Below are 27,269 nucleotides of genomic sequence, written 5' to 3' on the forward strand. Positions count from 1 at the left end.
TGGTTAGGGTTAGAGAGACAGAGCCTGAAATCAGGTAAGATGGCATGAGGATCCCTGTCTTGCTCCATGCGCCCCAAAATAATAAGACCTCCCTGAAAATAAGGCCAAGCGCTTATTTTGGGGTTCAAAAAAAATATAAGACAGGGTCTTATTTTCAGGAAAACACAGTATTTTGTATCATACTTCTATTGCTTTCCCTATAAAAACTGCAGCTTCCCTAACTGCCAAACATCCAACAGCCAAAATGTTTCAGGACTGACTGAAGCATACTCAAAGGTTACATAGAAAGAAACTCAACAAGTTCTGATGTGTTAACCAAGTTTTGGATTTTGAGATCAAATTTTTAAACTTGTATAAAATGGAAGGAGTAGCCAATCGGAGACTAGAGAAAGGGAATTTGCGGGCTGTCTTAATCTTTAAGATGCTCTGGGGTCCTTGGTGCTCTCTGAGGTTGCTTGTTTTATTGCAGAGATTTCATTATTAAATTTGGTAATGTCATTAGTGCGAATAGGGAGTGGGATTACTCCCATTTCATATTCTAGTGACTTGCCCTGTCAGTGGTGTTGGGTGTGGTCTTGGAGGTTCCTTGGTAGGGCTGTCATTTACTGTTAGATAGTTCGGTAGTTCCTTGATTGTTTGCTTCTTGTTGGTCTGTTAATGTTGGTGTTAAACTCTGCTTATCAGGATGTTGATTACTGGTGAGATTTTTTTTTTCATTCTTGGCTTTTTGATCGTCTCTTTGGAATGGTATGTAGCAGGGATGAAATGCTCTGAAGTCTGCTACCGGTTTGCTTTGCTACCGGTTTGCTTCACGGGTGCATGTGTGGTGCGCACCAAACGTGCACATGCACACCGCAGGTGCTACTGCGCAGTGCTGAAAAAGGAGGATTAAGAAGCCTTTTCTGAGTCTTCAAAGGTAAGTAGAACAGCAAGGGGGGGAAAACAACTGTGCCGCACAATTTAGATTCGCTAGAAAGCAGGATTTCCTGCTTTCTAGCGAATATGAATCGTGCGGCACAGCTGATTGTCAGAAATACCGGTTCGCTTGAACTGGTAGCATTTTTTTTTTTGTGCTACCAGTTCACATGAACCGGTAGCATTTATTACTACTGGTTCGGGCGAACCGGTCCGAACTGGTAGCATTTCACCCCTGGTATATAGATATTGTTTATGTCTATGTGCCTGTTGATGGCCAATGTGTCATCTTTAAGATGGTCTCTATCACATAAGCAGTTTTTCTTTGCCCATTTTAAACCAAAGCACTGGTCTGAAGCAAACAACCATTTTATGTTTTCTAAGGATACCTTTGTGGTTTTTGACGTGGGTACTTTCTTTTCTTGAATAATAGTATTCATTTCCATTTTTTTCCTCCAAAAATAATGAAGTGGGTAAAAAAAGGCTGGCGAGTATGAAGAAGGTGACATCATGAATATGTATTACTCCAGGGGATCCTAGTTTCAATATTGCTACTGATAGATCACCTATGCCCAGAAGACTGCTACATATGTGCTTGAGTGATTTTTTTTTCTGCATGTAGATGCAACAGATAGAATTGGAAAGACATAAGAGGTTATGTGATAAAAATATCTAAAATCATTTTAGCTGACAGATTGACGATCACACCAAAATTCAAATTGCTGCTGATAAGTGCAAACCTGATTTTTGTAGCTCTGTGGGACTGGAGAAACAAAATGTCCTAAACCCCAGAAACTAAAACAGTTATTGCCTGTTTTATTAACTATTCTGGGGGAAAATTAACTTAACAAACTTGATTCTCTTCATTGCTGTTCCTGCACATATACGCCTTGGAGAACAGGGATTGATTTTAAGAATTTGTCATATATCAAAAATATTTTTTCCTAGGGCATTTAAAGAGATTTGGACCAGCAAAGAAAATATTATGAGGATACACTGCACAAATATAAGAATTTCAAAAGCTGCATTTTCCCCTCTTCCGCTTCCCTATCTGATCTTTACATAATAAGAAAGGGCATTTTCCTCAGATAATGAGGCAAATCTGGTGAGATTAGTACCTGTAATAACAGAAAAATGACTTTTCTCTGAGCTTCAAGGCGAGAACAGTGCAAAGCAGGGATTTGTTCTTCTTCCTTGATCTATTTTGCTCATGGTCTCAGCACTATTGCATGGTAAGTACCTGGGATTCTTCTGATAACACTATCACATTAAAAAAAAAAACAACTCAGGTAAATATATAAAAAGCTGCTGCTTAATTTGACTCCACAATAATTTCTGGGCACTGTTGCTCTGAGATTTGAGCTGCTGAGTTTACAGTCAGTAACTTGCCTTGAGAAAAAAATGTAATTTAAAAAGCCTCAAGGGTTCTTTTTTTTTTTTAAAGAAGCAATACATTTTCCACGGATTTTGTAATTTTTTTTTCTTCAACTTTTTTTTTTTATTAAAGAGTTTTACAAAAACCCAAGACCCAAGAAATGATTGCCAACAACCATGAGGAGACCAAAAGAAACCTTGATGACCTGAAATCTGATGTGGGTACAGAATAGATGGTACCTTGACTCAGCAGTAGTAATCGTGAGGAGGATATAGGTGTCCTAGTGGGTCACCACTTAATACGAGCCAGCAGTGTGCTGCAATTGCTAAAAAGGCTAACACAATCCTAGATTGCCTCAACAGAAGGATAACATCAACATCTCAAAATGTGATACTACCACTTTATACTGCACTAGTGAGGACACACTAGGAATACTGAATCCAATTCTCATCATCAAGATAAAAAAAAAGATGTTGAGGTCTTAGAAAAAGTGGGAAGAAGAGCAACAAAGATTATAAGAGGTCTGTAGGCTAAATTATTCAATGAATAGTTAAGGGAACTAGGTATGGTTAGCCTAATGAAGAGAAGGCTTTGGGGTGGCATGATAGCTGTCTTCTGGTACTTGAAGGGCTCTCACAGAGAAGAAAGGGTGTTGTGGTCTGCCAGCAGCCTGCGGAGATGGTAGCTGAGTCAGACAGTGAGGAGGCTGGGGAGAACAATGGGCCAGTCCTGGAGTCAGGGGAAGGCCCGGACGAGGCAGAGATGGGGCCAGGGCCATCTGGAAGCAATGCGTGGATTCCAGAGCCTCCAGAGGCGGGCAGCAGAGAGGCACAGGAACAGGAGGAACCTGTTCCTAGTGCACGCATGCGAAGAGCAGCCAGAAGGCAAGAGCAGCTAAAGCAAAAAGGATGACTCGGGAGACGATTGGCCCCACCAAGAAGGCTTAAAAGAGCAGCAACGGCTCTTGGGATCTTTGTAGGAAAGTAACGTTGCTACATTTGTTTCTGGGATTGCAACATTTGTTTCTTGTCAGCGTCTCCTGCTTCTGAACTTTTGCCAAGAAAAGCCTATGGCAGGGTGCCAAAGTAAACAAAGGTTGGTGATAAGGCCAAAGGACTGTTTATGAAGAATTTGTTTTGGATTTAATTTGGACTAAGATGAGAATGAAGTAATTCTCAGCTGTTCTAATAAAATGTGTTTGTTTAGGACTGATTGTCTCTGGTAATAACTACTTGGGCCTAGGTCACAACAAAGGGTGACTTCTTCTTCAAAGCATCTGAGGATAGGACAAGAAGCAATTTGTGGAAGCTCATCAAAGAGAGGTCCAACTTGTAACTAAGGACAAATTTCCTGACAGTAAGAACTATTAATCAATGGAAGAGCTTGCCTCCTGGAGTTGTGAGTGCTCCATTGTTGGAAGTTTGGACATCCATTTGTCCAGGGTGGTATAAGGTTTCCTGCCTTTGGCAGGAGGTTGACTAGAAGACCTCGAAGATTTCTTCCAAACCCTATGATTCTATGAATCAAAGGTAAAGCATTCTACTTCCCAAGTAGAACGGAAAAGTATCCAGAAACCTTTGGAAAAATATCCAGAAACTTCTGGAAAAGTATCCAGAAACATCTGGAAAAAAATTCCAGAAACTTCTGGAGAAGTATCTAGAAACTTCTGGAGAAGTATCCAGAAACTTCTGGAGAAGTATCCAGAAACTTCTGGAAAAGTATCCAGAAATTTCAACTGGCGCAGAAAGTGGCTACATGAGCCATACTGGGTACTCAAAAGAAGGGCACATTTAATACCTTTGCTCCATGAACTGCATGACAGTATGGGTGCCAGTTTGCTTCCGGGTCTAATTCATAGAGCCAGGGTATCTACAGAACCTGGAAGGGAGATGAGCGGTTAAAAATAAATAAATAAATAAATAAATAAATAAATAAATAAATAAATAAATAAATAATAAACAGGGCACATTCGAAACTATCACCATCTGCTTAGCTAAATGTGTACTTTTTTAAAAAACAAACAAACTAATATCGATCTTTAAATTTGAAGTACATGAACTTTAAAACCAGGTTTCAAAGCATCATGAGGTTTGCATAATAATAATGATCAGGATCACTTTAGTCACGACAGAGCTATTTCTGGAAAACGCTAAGGCAGGGCTGTCAAAGTCGCGTCGTCATATCACGATTTTTCCCCCAGCAAGTGGGATAGAGTCAATTATACAAGGAATGGGTGAACCATTGGAAGACCTGAAGGTCCAGGCTGAGGACAGAGCTTCCTAGAGAAAATCTATCTATTTATGTGATCACTAAGAGTCAACACTGACTTGAAGGTACATAATCACCATCAATCAGAAAGACTTTGGTTTGCACTAATGATGCCATAGGTCAGTGCTGACACTAGATATGCTAGCCATAAATCACATACATTTATCTTCTTTCTGAATAGCTAATTATTGCCAACTACAGGATGAGAGATCACCTTGGAATATGAGGCCCAGGAGATTCTCCAGCTAGTTACTCATCTATTTGATACTCATTTTTTTTTCCTGAGGGGTAAGCTTAAGTGAATCCTGCCTTTCAAGCAATGGAAATGACATCCCACACTTTAGAGACAAATAAATAAATAAAAATGCACATAGTTAGGCATATGTTGTCTTTTGAAATAATCACATAATAGCTATTAAACCTCCCACCCACCAAAAAAATCAAACTAAATATTACTATTATTTTAAAATCTTTCTCTTGATAAAGGAATGATACATTTCTCTCTGGAGAAATGCAAAGCATGCATATGTATAATATTGTAAAAAAACCTCATGGTGCTTTTCAACAGCGATCAGCTTTGATGCTTTGTGATTGACCACAGACCAGGTATTAAAGCAATTTGTATGTTCAAAAAGAAAAAAAGAAAAGAAAAGAAAAGAAAAAAATTCAAGGATTCCAAAAGCAAGATGAATAGGTTAAGACTATAAAGGAAAATGAAAGACAAGTTTGTTGAGCAGCCTTTAATTAAAAGTCATTTGGGAAGAGAATGAAATGCCCTTTTTGAAATGCCAGTAGGATATTAACGTCTCATCAAATAGGGTTAAATCTTTGTTCAAATCTCCATCCAGTCACAAGACTCATAGAGAGCTTTAAGAAGAGTCATTATACACAAAAGAGAGCTATGAAGATGAAAGAGAAAAGAAGAACTATGTACGCCGACTTGGGCAACTTGGAAATGGACAAGCTCTAGAAGTAGCAACGTGAATGGGACTTTTCAGATAAAACAAATGCAATAGCAATAGCACTTAGACTTATATACCGCTTCACAGGGCTTTACAGCCCTTTCTAAGCGGTTTACAGAGTCAGCATATGGCCCCCAACAATCTGGGTCCTCATTTTACCTATCTCAGAAGGATGGAAAGCTGAGTCAACCTTGAACTTGGTGAGATTTGAACTGCCAAATTTGCAGGCAGCCCGGCAGTCAACAGAAGTAGCCTGCAGTACTGTACTCTAACCACTGCGCCACTACGGCTCATATACAAGGTGGCTCATCCTCATGAGCAGCCAAGACATGTGCATCCGTATGTTCATACCCTCCATGAGTACTTATATACAGTGGATCTATAGAGGACTTTAACCTGCCTGTGAGAACCGATTTTATCTGACTTTTGTGTTCATTAATTTTTATATTTGCTATCTCTCCATCCTTCTGTCTCCTCATGATGTGTTGCTCCATTATCTTATTATAGCAGGATTTTTCTGGCCCTTGAAATTATTTTACCACTGCATCTTACTCTTTAAATAGAAGCTGCAGAGAATGTTCCCTCTTGGCCCAGATTGCCTGCAAGGAGAAGGAAAGTGTGTTGCAACCTCCAGGTTCTTTGTTGTCTCCTCGCTGCCTGTGGGAAACTTCTGTACATAATTAATCAATGACTTATATGAGGGAATAGAAGGGAAACTTACCAAATTTGTGGATGATACTAAACTGGCAGGAATAGCTAGCACCCTAGATGATAGGCTCAAGATCCAGATGGATCTTGAAAAGACTTGAGCACTGGGCCCTATCTAACAAAATGAAATTCAATGTAGTGAAAAGTAAAGTCTTGCACTTAGGCAGGAAAAACCAAAGGTACACATATAGACTGGGTGAAACCAGGCTTAATAGCAGTAACTGTAACAGGGATCTTGGATTTGAGCCAACAGTGTGTGGCAGCAGCCAAAAAAGCCAAGGCAATCCTAAACTGCATTAACAGAGGGATTCAATCAAGATTGAGTGAAGTACCAATATCACTCTATAAAGCCTTAGTAAGACCACATTTTAGATCACCACACTATATAAAAAGACGCTGAGACTCTAGAAAGAGTGCAGAGAAGAGCAACAAAGATGATTAGGGGCCCAGAGGCTAAAACATATGAAGAACATGAAGAAGTTTCAGGAACTGGGCATGGCTAGTCTAGTGAAGAGAAGGACCCGGGGGGACATGACAGCAGTGTTCCAATATTTGAGGGGCTGCCATAGAGAGGAGGGGGGTCAACTTATTTTCCAAAGCACCTGAAGGCCAGGCAAGGAATAATGGTTGGAAATTGATCAAGGAGACATTTAACCTAGAAGTTTTCTGACAGTGAGAACCGATGGAACAGCTTGCCTTCAGAAGTTGTGGGAGCTTCATCACTGGAGGCTTTCAAGAAAAGACCTGACTGCCATCTGTCAGAAATGGTGTAGGGTCTCCCGCTTGGGCGGCAGGTTGAACTAGATGATTTACAAAGTCTCTTCCAACTCATTTAATCTGTTAATCCTTGTCCTGCTTCAAGCTTCATGGGATAAGGCTTAAAAGAATCAATGTTTGGGGTACTGAAGTTGCAGCTGGCAAGGTCAGCATCAAAGGGCTACTCCAACAGAGGACATTCCTTTGGACTTTTGACAGGGACAGAGCTGAAAAAAATATGGGTGACGGCTGGAATCTTGTTTGTCATGAAGTTTGTTAAGATCTGGGTTAGGAAACTGATGCAGAATGGACCATGGGAAGTGGTGGCTGACTGAAATCAATGAAAAACCTGGCAGGGACAGAAATGGTGACAAACTACAATTGAGCCATTGGGTAGAAAGGTTAGAGAAAGATGAGTTTACTCTATTTTTCTGAACAAAACTTGTTGCTATTTTGTTTCTAGTCAGTCCTAAATATTTTAACTACCATTTTGTTATCTCTGACATCAACATTGGTATAAACCAGGATTGGTTTGGATTTCAGCAGGTTCTGACCAGTTCTGGAGAACCGGTAGCGGAAATTTTGAGTAATTTGGAGAACTGGTAGTAAAAATTCTGACTGGCCCCGCCCCCATCTATTCTCTGTCTCCCAAGTCCCTGCTGATGGGGAGGAAATGGGGATTTTGCAGTAACCTTCTCCTGGATTGGGGAGGAATAGAGATTTTACAGTATCCATCCCCTGCCACGCCCATTAAGCCACACCCACCAAGCCATGCCACACCCACCAAGCCACACCCACAGAACCCATAGTAAATTTTTTTGAAACCCATCACTGGTATAAACGTAATTTAATATAAAGTTATATTTATTAAACTTTACCCCAAAAGATTCCTCTAGCCCTTTTACAACTAGCTCTTTTTATTGAGCTATACTGCATTGATACCCTGGTATTATTTGCAAAAAAAAAAGTGCATAGTAAAATAAATTCTTCTGGACGGCAACTGAATAGTTTTTAATATGTTGGTCAACATACAATATGGGCAAAATCTACTTAAATCCCTTATAACAAATAATTGTAAGGGTTTCACTTTAATGTTGTTGTCTACTTAGGCAGCCTCCTCTAGTAATGGCACTATAGTTGGTTTTCTAATTCAGCTTCTGTGAAGGAATTGGCTTATTGACTATTCATCCTTTCACATTAGGAGGGAAATACTAACTACAGAATGAGAGAGAGCCAGTGTATGGGCAAGATCATTAGTCTGAATAAATGTGACAGCTAAGTTGCACCAGAAATACCACAGTTAGCAGTAAGCAGAAACTACAGCTTTGGGTGAAAAATACAGTAATTACAAGCAATGGAGAGCGGAAAGGAAAGCTCCATAGTTTTTATTCTAAGAGAAATCAATACCGGTTCAGATTGCTATTTTACACAGGAATAGGGATAGATGTATGAAGGAGCTTATTGATTGCCTGAGTGATATAACTGTAGTGAATAATAAACTGCAAAGAAAATACTTCTAAATGTGACCAAGGTTTACTAGGATATCTTGTTTATATAGCAGCCCTTCTTGTTGATAGTGCAAGAAAGGTGCGATTGATTGTACAGAAAAGATGAGGCTGTTTGGTGATTCTTTTGCCGGTTCATTTAAATTGGCTTGGATGATGATATGGTTACTTACATTACTTCCTCAGTAATGGTTGCACACATATAAAAGTGCTGTCAGAATAGAGGTAAGCAGCTGTCACCATCACTGTAATTCAGATGATGTGGAAGGTAGTAAGGGTAGGTAAGAGAGGAATGGAAAATGACTGGAAAAGAGATAATAGAAGTTGGCGGGATCCATACAGTGCTGGTTTGAGCTCTTGGATTTTTAGAGATACCCAGTCATTCTGACTACTTCCTGTCCTGTTTCCTTCAACACAAATATAGAATTCAGATTAATATGAATATCTAATAAGTTACATCCAGCAAGTACGATGAACATTTTTTCTATCAGAACTCACATTAATCTTTGATTATCTCGAACAAGCTCACAAGTAGCATACATTAATTTGAACGTAACTGGAAACTGAGGAAAAGTGTATGGTTTGATACCTCATGTTAAAGTAGGCATTTGATAGCAATAGCAATAGCAATAGCACTTAGATTCATATACCGCTTCTCAGTGCTTTGCAGCTCTCTCTAAGCAGTTTACAGAGTCACTATATTGCCCCCAACAATTTGGATCCTCATTTTACCGACCTCGGAAGGATGGAAGGCGGAGTCAACTTTGAGCCTGGTGAGACTCGAATTGCCAAACTGCTGGCAGCCGGCAGTCTGCAGAAGTTGCCTGCAGTACTGCATTCTAACCACTGCACCACCATGGCTCCTATACAAGGTTATCTTAAACCAAGATTATCTTTACTGGTTGCACAATTGGAAGAACTTCTCAGCACGATGGAACAGTAGAAATTTAACTGTGTGACAGATGATGCTATCTAGGAAAGCACTGAGTCTTCTTGTATTGGATATATTTAAACTGACATTGAAAAGCTAACCCTAAATGACTGCATTATTCTCTAATTCAGATGGACAATCTAGAATGTAGACTTTTAAAACGTCGAAACAACATGGTTCGTGCTTAAAATGAATGGCTTAAGAGTCTGTTTGAATTAGTCAAGATAGCCAAGAATAGGAATTAACAACTGCAGAAAAGAGGCAAGTATACTAGGAAAGATACTTGACAAAGCTGGAGGAACAAAGTGCACTAATTCTTTCTCTTGATTTGACTTGATTTGATAAGCGTTAGATGTTATCTGTTTCATTTGGCTATTTATGATCAGCCAAACAAATCTAAATTCCTTGTTCTGCTCCTGTAAATTATACGAAAGACTCAGTGGTGGTATTCTGCCGGTTCTATCTGGTTCGGGAGAACTGGTAGCGGTGGCGGCAGGAGGCTCCGCCCACCAGCCCAGATGTAATCATGTCCCTGTGCATACACAGAGGTGGCACGGGCGCTCACATTTGCGAACCGGTAGCGAAGATATGTGAATACCACCCCTGGAAAAGTTATAACTTACATTCTTGCAGAGTCTTTAACAACTGCATGCTTTTAAAAATTGGGGGAAAAAATAGCGGTGATCACATTATGGCCACCTGCAGTACTTGTAAGAGAGATTCTTGAAGGGAAAAAGAAGGAGGAAGGTACAAGAAGCCTGTTTCATTAAAGTTATTCGTTCTTCATTGTATCAATGGACCACTGATATTAATAGGCCATTTCCACCAGTGAAAAATTGTTGTTTGTAAGAAATCTTAGCATATTTAGTATCCCGTAGTATAATTACTAGGTGGAATAATAAATAATTAGATAAATTCACAATCACCTAGACATGCTGATATGTATGGCTTCTTGTTACATGTGAATATTAAGGCATTAAACAAACCATTGCTTAGCTCAAGATTATAATCTAGCTTTAGTTTGACTTTGATTAATCTAATAATAATGCATGCAGTGTAGCAAATTACATATTACTTTTAATGTACCATATTTAGTGAAATTTGTTTGGGAAACCCATGGGAGATGAAGTAGGCTGGTGCTTTATTCTGCAAGCAAAAAAGACCCCTTCATTTGCTTCAATGGGGGTTTTTTGGTTTCTTATTCAGGAAAAAAGTCCCAGCATGTTACGCATTAAAGGCAGTGTTTATTTTGTCTCTAGGCAGAATTGCACTCTGTGGCTGAAAAGAATAGCCTCTATTTAGTTAATCACCTGTCTTGAAGTGATATCTATATTGGTAGATATGAAAAGTGGAAGGGGGAGCAACTGTGGGTGGCAAATCAAAACTTTTAGAGGTCTCATTAAGGAGTGATTAAAAAGTCAAGATGATGGCTGCAATGTTGCAATAGAACAGGGGTGACAAACTCAGGTCGTCACAGTGGCGTCATGTGACGTATTGGGACTTCTTTCGCCTTCGCTAAACCAGGCATCGGCATGGCCAGCACGTGACGGATCCAGATTGCGGGCCACGAGTTTGACAGCCATGCAATAGACGATCCACTTGTTTTTTATCTGAGATGCAGAGATGATATTTTAACTTTTTTTTTATTATAGTCTGTAGACACCCCTGGGTTGGCTTTGCTTGTCAGAAGGATGCAAAAGGTTATCACATGACTGGGACACTGCAAAGGTCATAAATCTGTCAGTTGCCAAGTATCTGAATTTTCATCACATGATAATGGGGATGCTGCAAAGGTTGTAACTGTGTAAAATAGTCATGTCACTTTTGTCAGTGCCATTGTAACTTTGAATGGCCACTAAATGAACTGTTGTAAATCGAGGACTAGCTGTATTGAAGTGATGCCTAATTTGCCGTATTATAAAAGTCAGACTTTTTTTCTCCATCTAATATTACCAAAGTTTGACACTTTTGAAAATCATCTAATTGTTGTCTTCCTTTCTAGAGATTCCTTTCCTTCCTTTATATTGGTGAAATGCAAAATAAAATGGCTATCAACATCAGAAGAACACTTTGAAATGAATATGAATTATGAGCCTGATTGTTTTTTTCTTTACAATACCTTGAACATAAAAAAGGAGCAAAGGTGTAAAGGAATTATCTGAAATGTGTTCATTGTTGTAATATTTCAAAAACTTTCATAATTTGTATGACTAAAGACTATAAGAGAACATAAACAATGATATGTTTCTTAATAAGCAATAATTCTTCCTTTACATTTGTGCAAATTATTAATGTACACTAGGGGTGTCATACTCAAGGCCCAGGCACTGGATCCAGCCCGTGGGGTGCTTAGATCTGGCTTGTGGGGCTGCCGTGGAAACAGCGAAGGACTGGCCAGCAGAGCCTCTGCCAATGAAAACAGAGGTCAGGAGGGCCATGGGCAGCCCTCCCGGGTTCCTTTTTCACTGGCAGAGGGTTGCAGGAGGCCATCACAGTTGAAAACGGAGCTCGGGAGCCTGTTTTCGCTGACGGACCGCTTGGGCCACCACAAGTGCCCCCAACACATATGATGTTGAGCTGGCCATACCCACCCTGGCCACGCCCACCCTGGCCCCCCAAGGTCAAACACAACCCTAATGCAGCCCTCAATGAAATTGTGTTTGACAGCCCTGATATACACAATCTAAAATAGAATCCAAAACTTATTTATAGGCAAATATAAATATAATTTGTATGCAATTTGGGGATTTGCTTGGACTCACAGCTCCTGCTTGAAGAACAAGTGGCAGCTATGTCCAGGAACACCTTTGTATGCCAATTATATCCATTCTTGGATTATGAGGCCCTCTCATTAGTCACTTCTCATCTGGGTTACCAGAATATCCTGTACCTGGGATAGTTTTTGAAGACCACTCTGAAGTTTCAGCTGATCCAAAACATGGTGGCAAGACATGCCAAAGTGTGTTCATCTACAACTTTTGGAACATGAACTAGGTTCAATTCAGGATACTGGTTGTCATATACTGTATTAAGTTGTCCACGGTATGCAGCCTTATTATTTAAAGTATCACCTTTCTCCCATGGTTTTGCCTATCCTATAAGATCTGATAGAGTTGGCATGCTTCAGTATTTGCATTTTGAAACAGAATTCTCCCAGATAGCTGAACAGTTCTAACCCTAATTTCTTTCAGAATGACTCTTTCCCCAGACATTGGGCTAAGGAATGCTGTGAGCTCATTACATGGTGGTTTTCAAGTTACAGAATTTGTTTTTTTCTCCATTTTCTCTTGTCTTTAGTTTTGATTGTTATTGATTTTTATGTTTTTAATCTGCACGCTTCTTCTGAGTTGCTCTAAGTGGCTAGCCTGCAAATATCATTAACGAGTAAAATAAATACAATTTTATTCAAGTACTTTCCAGGGAAGTACACAGAATCGCCAAATGCAACTGTATGCATGTTTTCAAATTCTATGTTTACCATTGTTGATTCCTCAGTATTTTACTGTATGTAAAGACACAACTAATTAAGAAGAAAAAAACTTAACAAGATGATAATAACATAATCATATTTCCTTTAAAAAATCCATATGCACCTATATGTTTAAGCAGAAACTAACTCTTTTTCAATGAAATTTGGCATCCTTTCTATCTAAAGGATTGTTATCCTGTTTTCCATCACAAACTAATGTGTGAAATAGATATAATACTACTATACATTTCATAATTCTCAGATATTTTGGGATGTTGCTCTTGCTATCCCCTGCTCCCGGCTCCAAAAATCTAAGATAGATGGATAGATAGATAGATAGATAGATAGATAGATAGATAGATAGATAGATACTTGTTTCCCCGAAAATAAGACCCTGTCTTATATTTTTTGAACCCTGAAATAAGCGCTTGGCCTTATTGCCATGCACTCAAAAGCCCGATTGGGCTTATTATCAGGGGATGTCTTATTTTGGGGGAAACAGGGTAGCTAGCTAGCTAGACAGACAGACAGACAGACAGACAGACAGACAGACAGACAGACAGACAGAGATATATAAAATATACGCTGAAGAATAAGGGTGCTAAACATGTGCAATTCATCTTCAGAATGAAACTGCATTTACTATTGAACAGATTTGCAATAGGATTGCGGTATCAGAAAGGTTTATGTTTTCCTTCATTTTTAAAATATGGAAGAGAGCAATGAGAAAAATGATAATATGGACTTATGAATGAACACATGCAAAGCCACAGAGCCACCTATTCACAATACAGCTAGTACTTTTTTTGTCAGGTGCCAACTACAGTCAAGAACAACAAGATAAAGAGGATATTTTGCTTCTCATAAAAACATCTTTCCTAGCTTAAATGCCAGGCTGAGTAAATCAATAGACGGAGGGCTTTAGATGTCACGACCCAACACGAACGATTGACTGTACTAATTCTGTTGGAATTTTGAGGGACATCTGAAGGTCAATTCCTTCCATACTCAAACTAGCAGGAAGCTATAATCCAAACACACCGAAAAAGGGATTTGAAGAGCACAGGACATGACTAATTTCTGCCAAGCTATGCCAAACCTTTTAAAGGTGAGTTTGTTCCTCTGCAATGGAGAATTTTGTTTAAATTAATTCCAGTACAGAGTTACATGAATTCTTTCTTTCTTCAAATATCAAGAGAAGGCTAGAGCCCTAAACTGTTTCACTCTGTCTGTCCATCCCAAATGGCAATGTCAACAAAGCAGCATTAGGGTACTTCCACTTACTCTGCATACACAGCCCATCTGTGCAGTTCTTGGACTGCAAGACAAGGCCCTCACAGTCTCTGCCGCCGTTCCTGGGTGCTGGTGCGGTGCAGCCCCTCCTGCGCCAGTGGGTACATTCTGTTCCACAGGTAGACCATTTACTCCATGCTGTCCACCTCCCATCCACTGTCATAAGAAAATGGAAAAATGTAAAGGCAAAATATAAGGACAAAATGAGGTGGGAGTGGAAGAAATAGAAAATACCCAGATTAAAAAAAAAGTATATATTTTACATGAGACTCTGTAAGGAGTCTGCTTACTGAAAATACAGATAATAAAAGTGCCATTCTTTCCTTTCCTTTCCTTTCCTTTCCTTTCCTTTCCTTTCCTTTCCTTTCCTTTCCTCTCCTTTCCTTTCCTTTCCCCTTCCTTTCCTTTCCTTATTTCCTCTCCTCTCCTCTCCTCTGCCCTTCTTCTTAGCCAAAGTGATAAATTTCAACTCAAATCTGCTCAGATCGTTTGTATATAAGTAGCAGCTTCATTTATTGGAATGCAATGTTGAAATCCTAGGATAAAATCTGCCTATAGAGTCTATGTCAGATGAAATCTTTTTTAGCCTACTGCCAATCACAGAACTGCAGAAAAACCATAAGAATTACCTAGTTCAACTCTTTGCAATATGCTGTAAAACCAATCAACCATCCACCAGAGGAAGCTATAGAGCTTTTGTTTTAAAACCCTTCAGAAATACAGAACTATATTGATCCAAATTTCTGTTTTTGGTTCTGTGCACTTACTGAAAGAAGCATGAGTGAAAGATGTTCAGTTTTTGATATGTTTTCTCCTTAAATCATTCCTCTAGCATGCAGTAGAAGCAGAGATACAGTAAATCGAAGAACTGATGCTGTCATTAGAAATGGTGCCACTAGGAGATCATATGATTTACTAAGCCAAACTGTATACATCAGTGTTTCTCAACCTCAGGAATATTAAGACACGTGGACTTCAACTGGCTGCCTGGGGAATTCTGGGAGTTGAAGTCAACATATTGCTGAGGTTGAGAAAACACGGCTTACGTAATAACAATCAATAAATTGCCATGCAAATGTTTTAGTTCACTAAACATGAGTAGGGATGGAAATTCTGATTCACCTATTTTCTTCAGTGACATCAGGAAATGCTGTAAGTAAGTAAATTAGAAATGTCCTATTGTGTCAGTAAAGATTCGAAGATTTTTGTAATTCTACCTACTACACATGAAGAAATCACGATAGAACGTCTGCAGTTTAATATTGTGTTCTAATCAAAATACTGCATTAAATCATACCAATGATGGGATATTATTTCTTAAAATTTCTTAAAATAAATGTATTAAATATATTTAAGATATATAAAGAATTATATATCTCCATTCTTGGTCAGCAATAGGCATACCTTATTGCAGAAGCAATATTCCTTCCCATGTTCAAATCTATGTATCAACTTTCTAGGGGTTTCCTTTAGCAAAATCAAGGATAATCCTGCAAGTATGATGGTCAAAAAGAAATGATATTACCAGAGTAATAGAAAGCTATGAGTCCAACATACTGCAGTATGACCTATGCAGAACTCATACTTGAAAAGGAGTTTATTTCAGATTTTAACAGAGTATTCTGTTTCACTGATCATATGGAGATGGAGATTCTAACAAAAATATTAATAGGTTTCACAAAGTAAAAAATGCTGTCAGTTTGTTGAAACCCTACTTTGATTTTAAACTTATTGATTTATTCTCCATTGCCTAATCTGTGCAGGAAAAAAAAAACACAGCAACTCTAGTTGATTTTTGTCACCAAATAGCACCCTTTCCCTATAATGCATGTTAATGTCTCTGTCAGACCTGGAAGCCATCTTTTACGTTTGGGCCTTCAGGCCTGCCACATCTTCTTCTGTGGGAAAATGGGAGGGGGGATTGCATAGAATGTAGATGATAGGAAGTCAAAATAACATTCCTTTCTCAGAGAGTCAAGGAAGTAATGCACTGGCACCTGGAGTTGGATGTCTTCAGTTTGGACGGTGGATGATTGGACTATGAGATGGACATGAGGGTGCTGGTCAGGGACTTGAACTTTCACTTGGGTGGGGAATTATATAAATATAACGTTTAATATCTATCTATCTATCTATCTATCTATCTATCTATCTATCTATCTATCTAAAAAGCACTTTGAATTCTATGCAGTAAAAGCTATAAATTCTTTGTTCATTTGGTATATTATAAAAACTTAAAATAGATAACTTCCCTACATCCCAACATGGTGTTTTGGTTTGACATTGGGCTAGGGAGGTGCTATCCAGCCACCTATTTCTCCTCTGATCTGATACAGATACCTAAAATAAATATATGCTTGGTGAATTTCTATTAACCATATTGATTTCCCAAAATATTCCCTACTAAAATAATAGATTCAGACAGAATTCAACAGATCCGCAACAAATTCTTACAGATAATAGACACAAATTTTGAAGTTGCTTGCATTGTTATGTGCTTTTGTCCTTTAAAATCTATATTTTATCCCTTACTTCGATGTAATGTTGTATTGTTGAGAAGCATGCAGTAAAATGGAACCTTGAATTTGTAATGTTTCAAGGGAAAGTTTAACTGATGTCAAGTGCAATAGAAAGATAGGGAGGGGGAATGAAATAGGTTTTCTTTCAATCATTATATTAATACTATTTAGAACACTATTGCCGAATAGATAAAGGAACGTAGTTGATGATAGAGAAAATGTTTTGTTGGTTTAAAGGGCAAATCAGGTTTTGAGCTGGACAAATCAGGCGTGAGCTTTATTTGAACTTTTTGTCCTTGGAAGGAACTAAAATAATTTTCTAATCCATCTAAAATGAATAGGATAGGTTTTACCCATCTTAGTGAATAAGATGGCAGACAAAAACATTCTGAAACATATTCTTAAGAGACTGCATGGTTTTTGTTTTTAATGTGAAAATTGTGTTATTTTACAACAATGATAATAACATGATAATTTTATGTATGTATTCGTTCATGTATTCATTACATTTATATGCCAACCGTCTTCATAGTGACTGGGAAGTTTACAATAAATACAATAATCCATCTCCTTCAGATAATATTTTTACTTTTAGTAAAAAAAATAATCTTATCTTTGCCTTAATAAATGTAAGCGTATTAATACATGAAATCATTTAAATGCAGAGTTTTTAACAGATCCAAGGCTTAGGATCCCAAGGGTCTAAATCTTGACTCATTATGTAAGTGTTCAGAATAACAACTGCAATGAGAGGCAAACATTGCATAATAATAGTGCTAATTATTCATCTTATTTGTATCTGAATGGCATAATAGAGTTCACTTTAAAATTAAAAGTAAGGAGTTATCATTTTCATCCCCCATTACCACAAATGAAAAGAAAAGAAGACTTATTCTAGATAATATCGCATTGTAGTGATACAACGTACCTGGACATAATGTGGTACAAGCTATTTTCTGCAAATTTTGGCCTTCACAGAAGGTTCCGCCATTGAGTGGTGCTGGATTGGTACATGTTCTTGTACGCTTCTGAAAGCCTTTTCCGCAACGGCTGTTACATACTGACCACTCTGTCCAAGTTGACCATCCGCCATTGACTGAGAAGTAAGGAAGGTAGGAAAATGACTTAAATGAAGGACTGACAATTTATGAAGCCTATAGGCTTCCAAGCGTTTCTATGAATTAAACATTTTTGTGTGTGTGAAAAAGGGAAGATTATATATTTCTTTTATGCTTGCTTGGATTTCAAAAGTGGATAATAAAAGAAACAGTAATATCCAGTGATGAAATTCAATTTTTTTTTACTACCGGTTCTATGGGCGTGTCTTGTTGGGCGGGGCAGGGGAAGGATACTGCCAAATCTCCATTCCCACCCCACTCCAGGGGAAGGATACTGCAAAATCCCCATTCCCTCCCACTCCTGGGGGAAGGTTATTGCAAAATCTCCATTACCACCCCACTCCAGGAAAAGAATACTGCAAAATCCCCATTCCATCCCCACTCCTGGGAGAACTATATTGAAAAATCTCCATTCCCACCCCACTCCAGGGGAAAGATACTGCAAAATCCCCATTCCCTCCCTACTCTGGGGCCAACCAGAGGTGGTATTTGTCGGTTCTCTGAACTGCTCAAAATTTCTGCTACCGGTTCTCCAGAACCTGTCAGAACCTGCTGGATTTCACCCCTGGTAATATCACAACAAAGGTACTCTCTCCACCCTTAATGTATAACCAAATGCGATTAAAATCTGGACAAAACTAGTTTCTGCATGTTGAAAATTCAGGACTCTTTGGCTCTCTTAGGAAAAAGATGCCTCTTAGAAAAGCCTGCCCTATTTGGATAATCAGACAGAGCCTGCACAGGATATCCACCTACTAAGAGGTGCAATAAGTGGTGTCCTGAGTATCTGCGTGTCCTGAGTTTTCCTCTTATGGAAGGCTTATTCTTCAAGTTTTGTGGCAAGTTGTACAGATTGGCTTTTGCAAAAGTCTTTCAAGATCGAATCCAGAAACATCAGTACAAAATTTAGTTTACTGATGTACTGTTTTCTATATTATTGCAGACATACATACAAACATAAATACACACACACACACATAAATACAAACATACACATTGCCTATAATCAAATTGGATAGAGGCGGTATACACATTTCATAAGGGTTCTTCTTTATACCCATTAGTGTAGAGTTGTCTTTCTAATAAGTTATCTGAAAAAAAGAGTAGGAGGGGATACTTTATTTAAATAAACTATCCCCAAGGTAAAAAAATAATAATAGTATTTTTAAATGGGTTTAAGAGAAATGGAAAGCCAATGTAGTTGGTTCAAATGATATAGCTAATGATGAGTTTCTGGAATGCTGGCAAGACAATACTGTGATCAATAATTCCTGTACTAGCTGAAGTCTTCAAATATTCTTCAGGGAGAGCTTCACCTAGTGCATATTACAACTATCTGAAAGATTGTTATGAAAATAAGGCTCATGATGATAGATCAACTTTCTTCTGGAGCCGCATGTGGCTCTTTCACCCCTCTGCTGTGGCTCCCTGTCACTCAAAATATGCATCACAACTGCCAATGTGCGACATCCGCCCCGGTAGGCCAACCATGGATAAATCCAAGAAAAGAAGTTTCAGAAGAAAACAGAACGTTTAATTCAACTACATATGCTAGTTTTGTGGAAATAGTCAGGCACGGGAAGGTTTTGTGGCTCCCAGTGTTTTCTTTTCTGTGGGAAATGGGTCCAAATGGCTCTTTGAGTGTTTAAGGTTGCAGACTCCTGTCCTGGATGGATAAACTGACATACAATTTGCCTGTATTGCCTACTCTCACTATACAATTTCAGGGCTTCTGTATAGGTTGAAGTAAAATAAATACATATTTTAATGAGAACCATCTAAAAATTTTGGATGACCTCCACACCAACTAAATAATATACTAGCACAAACTTTAATAATAGAGAACCAAAAATATAAACTGCCAAGGAACCAGGCCCTGCTATATGAATCAAATCTTATTTATCATAAGTAATTAAGTGAGCTTAGGAAAAGGAAGAGCAGGTTCTTAGGAATTTCTCCAGCATGGAGCACATCAAGAGGGGTATTGCTTGGGCAATTGGCAAGCTATGGGCACTGGTGTTGCTTCATTCACTTTTCTTGACATGCCACTGGCCAATTCAGAGTATATGTCATTCTCAACACAAATATTAAAAATTATTGCATATTAGCAGATGATTTCAAGTCTAAGAAAAAGATACATATAACCAATAAGAGCCTTTCCTTACTGCCCAAGTGAGATATTCTTTTACTCAGATAGTCACTTCATAATGGCCATTAAGACTGTTCAATTTCCACTAATATACTCCTTAGGAAGGCCAGTAATAGAATCCCCTTTTTCTATTAAGCTTTTTAAAGTTTCAGGGTATTCTTACACCAAGAAGGTATACACCAGGGGTGAAATGCTCCTGGTTTGGACCAGATCGCCCGATCCAGGAGCGATAGTGGCAGGTGGTTCTAACTTCTTAAATATTTAAGAAGTTCTTAACTGCTTAAATATTTAGAAACCAAAGAGAGTATGGTGTGTGTCAAAAGAGAGTTACCTAGTCAATTTTCTGTTTCATAGATTAATCTGGATTAATCTCTAAAACTTTATGAATTCTCCTGGATCAATTACTATTTGATGATATTCTACTTTATACGGTAGATGGAATCTTCTTTAAATGAAATTCAATGTTTCACTTTTTGTGGCAATAACCCATTAAATTCTACTCATTAAACCAGTTTCACAGGTTTACATTTTAGAAAATAATACCTACAATTTATCTGTGCAAGGATTACAGCTTCACAAATCTATTACCCCCTGCATTTCCTAGAATTTCCCTTCTGCATTTTTACATCCAGGCCAATTCCTCAGCTAAATGCACTGCAATTAATATGGTTATCCAACTGATTTAGGTTCTTTCAGCAGAGTGTTTTATTTCCATCTCAGGTGATATATGCAATAATATAATTCATACATTTTGCACCAACTTAATGACTAAAAAAATATATAGAAAAAAATGCTATGTTATTACAGAACGCATCTGATGAAGCTTTTACTCTGAAATTTAAAATGTCAAATATATTATTTTTTTAAAAAAAGATGTATAGTTTAGGAAAACAGCTTTATGTATCAAGCATTTCTCTAAAAGATTAAAAGGCTTTGAGGCTCTTGAGATGACTCTTTATCAGTTGTGGGATTCAAAAAATTTTACAACTAGTTCTGTGGGCATGGCTTGGTGGGCATGGCATGGTTTGGTGGGCGTGGCTTGGTAGGTGGCAGGGGAAGGATACTGTAAAATCTCCATTCCCTCCCCACTCCAGGGGAAGCTTACTGCAAAATCCCCATTTCCTCCAGATCAGCTGGAACTTAGGGGGCAGAGAATAGATGGGGCGGGGCCAGTCAGAGGTGGTATTTACCAGTTCTCCGAACTACTCAAAATTTCCGCTACTGGTTCTCCAGAACTGGTCAGAACCTGCTGAATACCACCTCTGCTCTTTATCATCGTTGATAGTGGGGAAGAATACTATTGCTGCTCTTGCTTTCTACACTTTCATCATTTGGAAGGATTCCCTGGCTATCTACCTACCTGTTCAAGGTTTTAAAAAAAGAGATTATAAATTATAAATCAACAAATAGAAATGAGGCCAGAAACTTTCTTACTGGGAATAATCACTGTGTCATTTGAAAAAGAAATAAGATACTTAATTATTCACATAATTACAGCAGCACAAATAATTTTCACCCAAAACTGGAAAAACAATGATATACCACCAGAAGACAAGGTGATTAGAAAAATTATGGAGTGTGTGGAAATGGATAAGCTCACAAAGGAGATACAAGAAAAAGATGAAACAGAATACTACTTAGTCTGGGAGAAATGGTATAAATGGTTGGAGAAAGGGGGGAAAAAAGGGAGGGGGAAAAAGAAAATTAAACAATGGTTAAATTAGGTGGCGGAATATGGAAACAAATGTGGAAAGAAAACTAGGTACCTGTTTATATTAAATGTAAATAAAATATTTAGGTTAAGAAAATATAGTATATATGATATACTAGAAATATATGTATAAAAGATATATTAAGATAAGAAAGAGAAAATGTATAAATATGGATTACTGATGCGAAGATGTTGAAAAGAAGATGTAAATATCTGTTTTTGTTTGTTTTTTGTTTGCTTTTTAAAAACTGTTTAATAAAAATTATTTTTTAAAACATGGGAGAAATTCTTTCTTTATAGGGATTTAATTGAAGCTAGGAAGCTAATAGTTACAGACTGCTGGAAAAATACTTGATCACTGAAAGATGGAAGGCATAGACTTCCTACATACCCATTCTTGTAAAAAAATAAGTGCAAGTACCCAATGATGAAATTCTGTTCTCCTTTGAAAGAAATATTGAAAGCCTATTCTTTATCACGAAATTGAATGAAAAGTGATGGAAAACGCAGGAATAATCATTCTTTATGACACTTCAACAGATTGAGAACTTTGGATGTTCTTTGTGGATGGAGAAAATGAGAATAAGTGCAATCAGGCAATAGTTATTTATCTCCTTTTTCCTACCTCCATCTCTCTCGTTTTCCTTGCTCTACCTACAACTCAACAGGAAGAATGCCAAACTGATCTCAAAGGCTAAGTATAATATATGTTCTGGTTCTAATTGCAGGCAGATTGAAAACTGTAAGGCTCTATTATTCAAGCTGCCTTGGTTTTAAGCTTTTGATAAACACAGTGAAATTTGAAAGCATGGACAGGGGAAGTTGGGCTAACATTCCAGTAAAATGAGGGGAGTCTGTAGAGTTTTTTTCCGCCTCAGACCAACTTGTTTTAATTAACTACAAAAAGAAGGACATTCTACTTTCATTATAAATTGCCTATATATTGTTTCTAGGCTGCAACTAAATATACAGAGCAGAATAAAGTAGAATTCAACCCACTTTAGAAGTCCATGGATTAAAATTTCTCATGCCTGCATGGATTCAATTTAGTTTATACATAGACTAAAATCTATATATCACCCAAATATGTAACCTGGTAACTTTCTTACCATAGACGATGACAGCAGCAGTAGTGCTCTTCCTTTTTGCCACAATATTTTTGGCAACACAAGTATAATTGGCTGTATCAGAGAGACGTGCCTGCTTTATGATCAGATTGTGGTCAATAGTGATATAAAAATTTCTATCTTCAACAGGATCTATCACCTCTTCATTTTTCAGCCACTCAACCTGTTGAGAGATTCACAGATGTGATCAGATACAGCATTTTCATATGAAGCACTCCGGTGAACTATATTTTTAATTACATCTTTCTCTAATGATTTATAATAATAATAACAATAAATAATGAATTATATAGATTATCTGTAGAACAAAAAGCACTCTAGACCTGTTGAGTCAACTGAGTGAAAAAGACTGAGCATGCGCAGAAGGAGGGGGTGGAACCATACTGCAGAGGGAGATAAATATTTGACAAGCACTCAGTAGAACAAATCGAAGGAGTGAAGGTTCCCTGAACTGAGGAATGTCGGCACAACGATGCATGAAAATAATGTTTAACAGTAACAGAGTTGGAAGGGACTTTGGAGGTCTTCTAGTCCAACCCCCTGCCCAGGTAGGAAACCCTACACCATTTTAGACAAATGGTTATCCAATAACTTCTTAAAAATTTCCAGTGTTGGAGCATTCACAACTTCTGGAGGCAAGTTGTTCCACTTATTAATTGTTCTAACTGTCAGGAAATTTCTCCTTATTTCTAAATTGCTTCTCTCCTTGATTAGTTTCCACCCATTGCTTTTTTTCTTTTCATGACCATGGGAATGCTACAAAAGTCGTAATTGTAAAAAATTGGTCATAAGTAACTGTTTTCATTGTTGTTGGAACTTTGAATAATCATTAAACGAATAGTTGCGGACATAGGTTAAACATATTTCACCAAAATATATTGGATACAGGAAAAATGTCCATCTGAAAAGACCTGTAAAGTGGTTGTACCTTTACACTTCTTTTTATTTCAGGGATCCTTTCCTGAATTCATCATGACAACTATAAGTGGTCACTAGCCCTAGGGACATGAGGAGACCATGTATTGCAAAGGCAAATCTAGATTTCCTGCCAAGAGCACTCAAACCTATTTTGAATTGTAATTATTTTTATCCTACTTTTCAATCGGGGCGTGGTGGCTCAGTGGTTAAAGATGCTGAGTTTGTCAGCTGGAGAGCTGAGAGCCCGGGTTTGAGACCCGAGTGCTGCAGGATGGGGTGAGCACCTACAACTTGCTTCAGCTCCTGCCCACCTAGCAGTTCGAAAGCATGCAAATGCAAATAGTTCAATACCACTTCAATGAGAAGGTACAGCATTCTGTGAGCCTCAGCATACAATCATGTTGGTCATATTTACCACAGAAATGTCTTCAGACAATGCTGGCTCCCTCAGCTAAGAAACAGAGATGAGCACTACCTCCTAGCGCCAGACACAACTGGACAGGGGAAACCTTTACCTTTTACTTTACCTTTCAGTAATGTTATTTGGAAACTGAACAATGAGTTTTTAAATTTAAAGAAAAACAGCATTCGGTGACCTCTTTATGCAAAGTGATTCTCTGCCCCTTCCAATTTTAAGAATGTTAACAACTACGGTTGTAGAGAACTCTGTGGAATCTATGTGGGTCACGATCTTTTGAAACAAATGATTTTTCATTAATAACTTAGTAGGAACATAGGTTAAACATATTTCACCAAAAATAATGCATCTTGTGTTGACTTAAAATAAGATACTGTTTGCCGTATATATGTGGATCAATGTGACTCTGTATGACCTACGTATATACAATCACACCCTGTAGTCATACAAATATTTGGTGTTTTCTTTTTTTTAAAGGCATTTAGAAAGGCTGGAATGGTTAAAGACCTAAAAACATATTCCTCAAGCTATATAATATTCCATTCATTTCTATCATAAAGAAGCACTCCAGTCTCTTGGAGCTGCCTGAGGTAAGGTAGTCTACATAAATTGGCTGAACATTCAGTAGCTTATTTGCTTTTGAACTGAGCATGTTTTACAGCCTGGGATGGATCAAAGAAGTGCCTTCATGTCACTAGATCACTGGGATTTATGCCCAGCACTTTAATCAAATAATAATAATAAAAATCCTGCCCCTGGCCAACCCAATGGAATACAGAGAATTCTCAGAACAAAGAAAGACCTGATTTGTCCAGACAAACATGCCCTTTACTCTAAACAGTTTGAACACTTGCCCAAAGAGATGGAAAGCCAAGAATTTGATCCTCTATTTTTTTAAAAAAATCCCAGAAATGACTGCAATCAATCATTCATCTAAGCAGTTGGGCCTTCTTCTGGTTTTGTTAACATAAAGTTTGATTCTTTTCCTAGACGAATCATTGAATTTTTTTAAAATACCAATTTTATTAGTCTATAGTGTAGCATACAAAGAAAATACAAAAGTATTTCCTCCGCTTTTCTCTTTCCTTCCCCCCCCCCTTATTTACTTTTGTATTTTCTTTGTATGCTACGAATCATTGAAATAATGCTTAATACAATCCATCCCATTTAAGATAGGAACATGAATATTCGTTTTATCACCTAAAATAAAACTTGGTTGCAAGTATGCAACTCTCTGTTCTCAGATCCACATATTAATGTTCATCAACTTAATATTCTGCAATATAGAATTACTAATGATTCTATGCACTGCATAAATGAATTATTTCTAGTGGAAACTATTGCATTTAAAATAGTGTGAAATTACATTTATTTTCTGTGATAAAATTCCACGCACAACCATGCATTAATGAATCTACCACCTTAGATTTTTCTTACTCTGAAATTGTAATTCATGACAAAATGTTAGACAAAGAATATTTCTTCATGGAAACAGTCATCACAACTTGACAGATTGATGGTATATCACACGCATTCATCCTTATATTTTAAGATAGTCCTTTCTATGCTTCTGGGGGTTTTAAACAATTACACAATTTGCACAATAGAACCAAAGGCAATGGTAGTATTCCTTATTGTACTCCTGCACTCATGTATTTTCCCTAATACCTTCCAGAATGTAATTCTCAAAATAACATGATTACATTTAGTCAGCTTTAATAAAATCTAATATATATATTTTAGGCACTATCAGATCGTTCTTACTGAAACTAGATTCTACCGGACTACAGCACTAAGATTCACTTTTCCTGTGTGTTTTGGATAATGTGGAAATATATCATAGCACCTACCTGCAACTCTATAAACCAAATGTTTTTTGTGGTCATAATTACCCAAAAAGGATACACCATTTGCAGAAGATAACAAGCTCACCCATGACATAATCATAGCCCTTTGTTCCTTGCCCTATTTTCGTACAGTACTCTAGCATCACACAGAGAACATAGACAATATGTACCGTGTTTCCCCGAAAATATGACCCTGTCTTATATTTTTTGAACCCTGAAATAAGCACTTGGCCTTATTGCCATGCGCTCAAAAGCCCGATTGGACTTATTATCAGGGGATGTCTTATTTCGGGGGAAACAAGGTACAAAGATAGATAACAGTTCCATGTTTATTTCTTCACCAAGAAGTAATGGTAATACAGGCCACACAATCCCCATACCTTTTACCTTAAACTGTCTACCGTGGACCTTTCATGTTTCTTAAGAGATCCCTAAGGGAGCGTGCATAAGAGCAACAGCGTGCCTACCGTCCCTGTCCTACTGTCCCCATTTATATGTAATCATTCTATGTGTTTATGGCTATGTTTTGCCTATTTATATCCTTTTATTTGTGCCAATTTTTTTCATGTGTCTGTGTCTATGTCTATACTGTTACTTGTTTCCTTGTACTTGTTGACAAAACAAAAAACAAAGAAAGAAACAAACAATAGATATACCCTGTGGCAACACTAGGCAACCTCTAGAGTAGACTAGAGGCAAGACCTGGCTAACAGTTGGGGGTGGGATTACACTGTTGCTCTGTGATGCCCAGGGAAAGGCACAACTGCTTGAAAGCGTTGCAGATGTATGCTATGTTTGTGTTTTCACATGTTCCGAATGTCTTTTCTGTAGACTGAAAATTGCACAGCTTTATTTATTGCACGAATGAAGACGAATATACGTTTCATTTATTTACTTCCATATACAAATGCCTGTTCAATGGCAGTCTGTGAAGCAAAATTTGTCTTAGTTTACTTTCTTAGGTTACAAAGAAAAATCTTACTGCATTTTATTATATTAGCTCCCATACAATCTGATGGAAAAGGAAAGAGAATTCTGATATAATTTGCATGAGAAAAATGTGATATCTTGCATTTCAGAGATGAAGTAAGCAGTGGAAAGTATAAAAGTCCTATCTTTCATAGTATGTGTGTGGTCAGGGATGGGTTCTACTTATCTTTACTACCGATTTGCAATGGGGCCGTGAGCTTCTGTGCATGTGCAGATGCTTCCTGATGACCTCAGGGTCGGTGGGCGGAGTCTCCCACCGGTTTTACTACCGGTTCTTGCGAACTGGTCTG

The 27,269-nt window shown here is 37.9% G+C and overlaps 1 protein-coding gene across 4 annotated transcripts in view; it reads right to left on the bottom strand.

Annotated features, from left to right (window-relative positions):
• UNC5C (unc-5 netrin receptor C) overlaps window positions 1-27,269 on the bottom strand; it is a 377,791-nt gene that overhangs the window by 61,799 nt on the left and 288,723 nt on the right. For 2 of the 4 annotated variants that reach the window (XM_034440508.3, XM_034440507.3), the window contains exons 5-7: window positions 22,789-22,969; window positions 17,630-17,797; window positions 14,174-14,338 (exon numbers count right to left, since the gene is read on the bottom strand). In XM_034440508.3, coding sequence (XP_034296399.1) covers window positions 14,174-14,338; window positions 17,630-17,797; window positions 22,789-22,969 — 514 coding nt within the window. The remainder of the gene's footprint in view (window positions 1-14,173; window positions 14,339-17,629; window positions 17,798-22,788; window positions 22,970-27,269) is intronic. The other 2 variants (XM_034440510.3, XM_034440509.3) reach the window with 1 other exon arrangement.

Source organism: Pantherophis guttatus, chromosome 8 (assembly GCF_059756535.1).
Source record: "Pantherophis guttatus breed Tessera chromosome 8, ASM5975653v1, whole genome shotgun sequence".
In the NCBI taxonomy this organism is placed as follows: Eukaryota; Metazoa; Chordata; class Lepidosauria; order Squamata; family Colubridae; genus Pantherophis; species Pantherophis guttatus.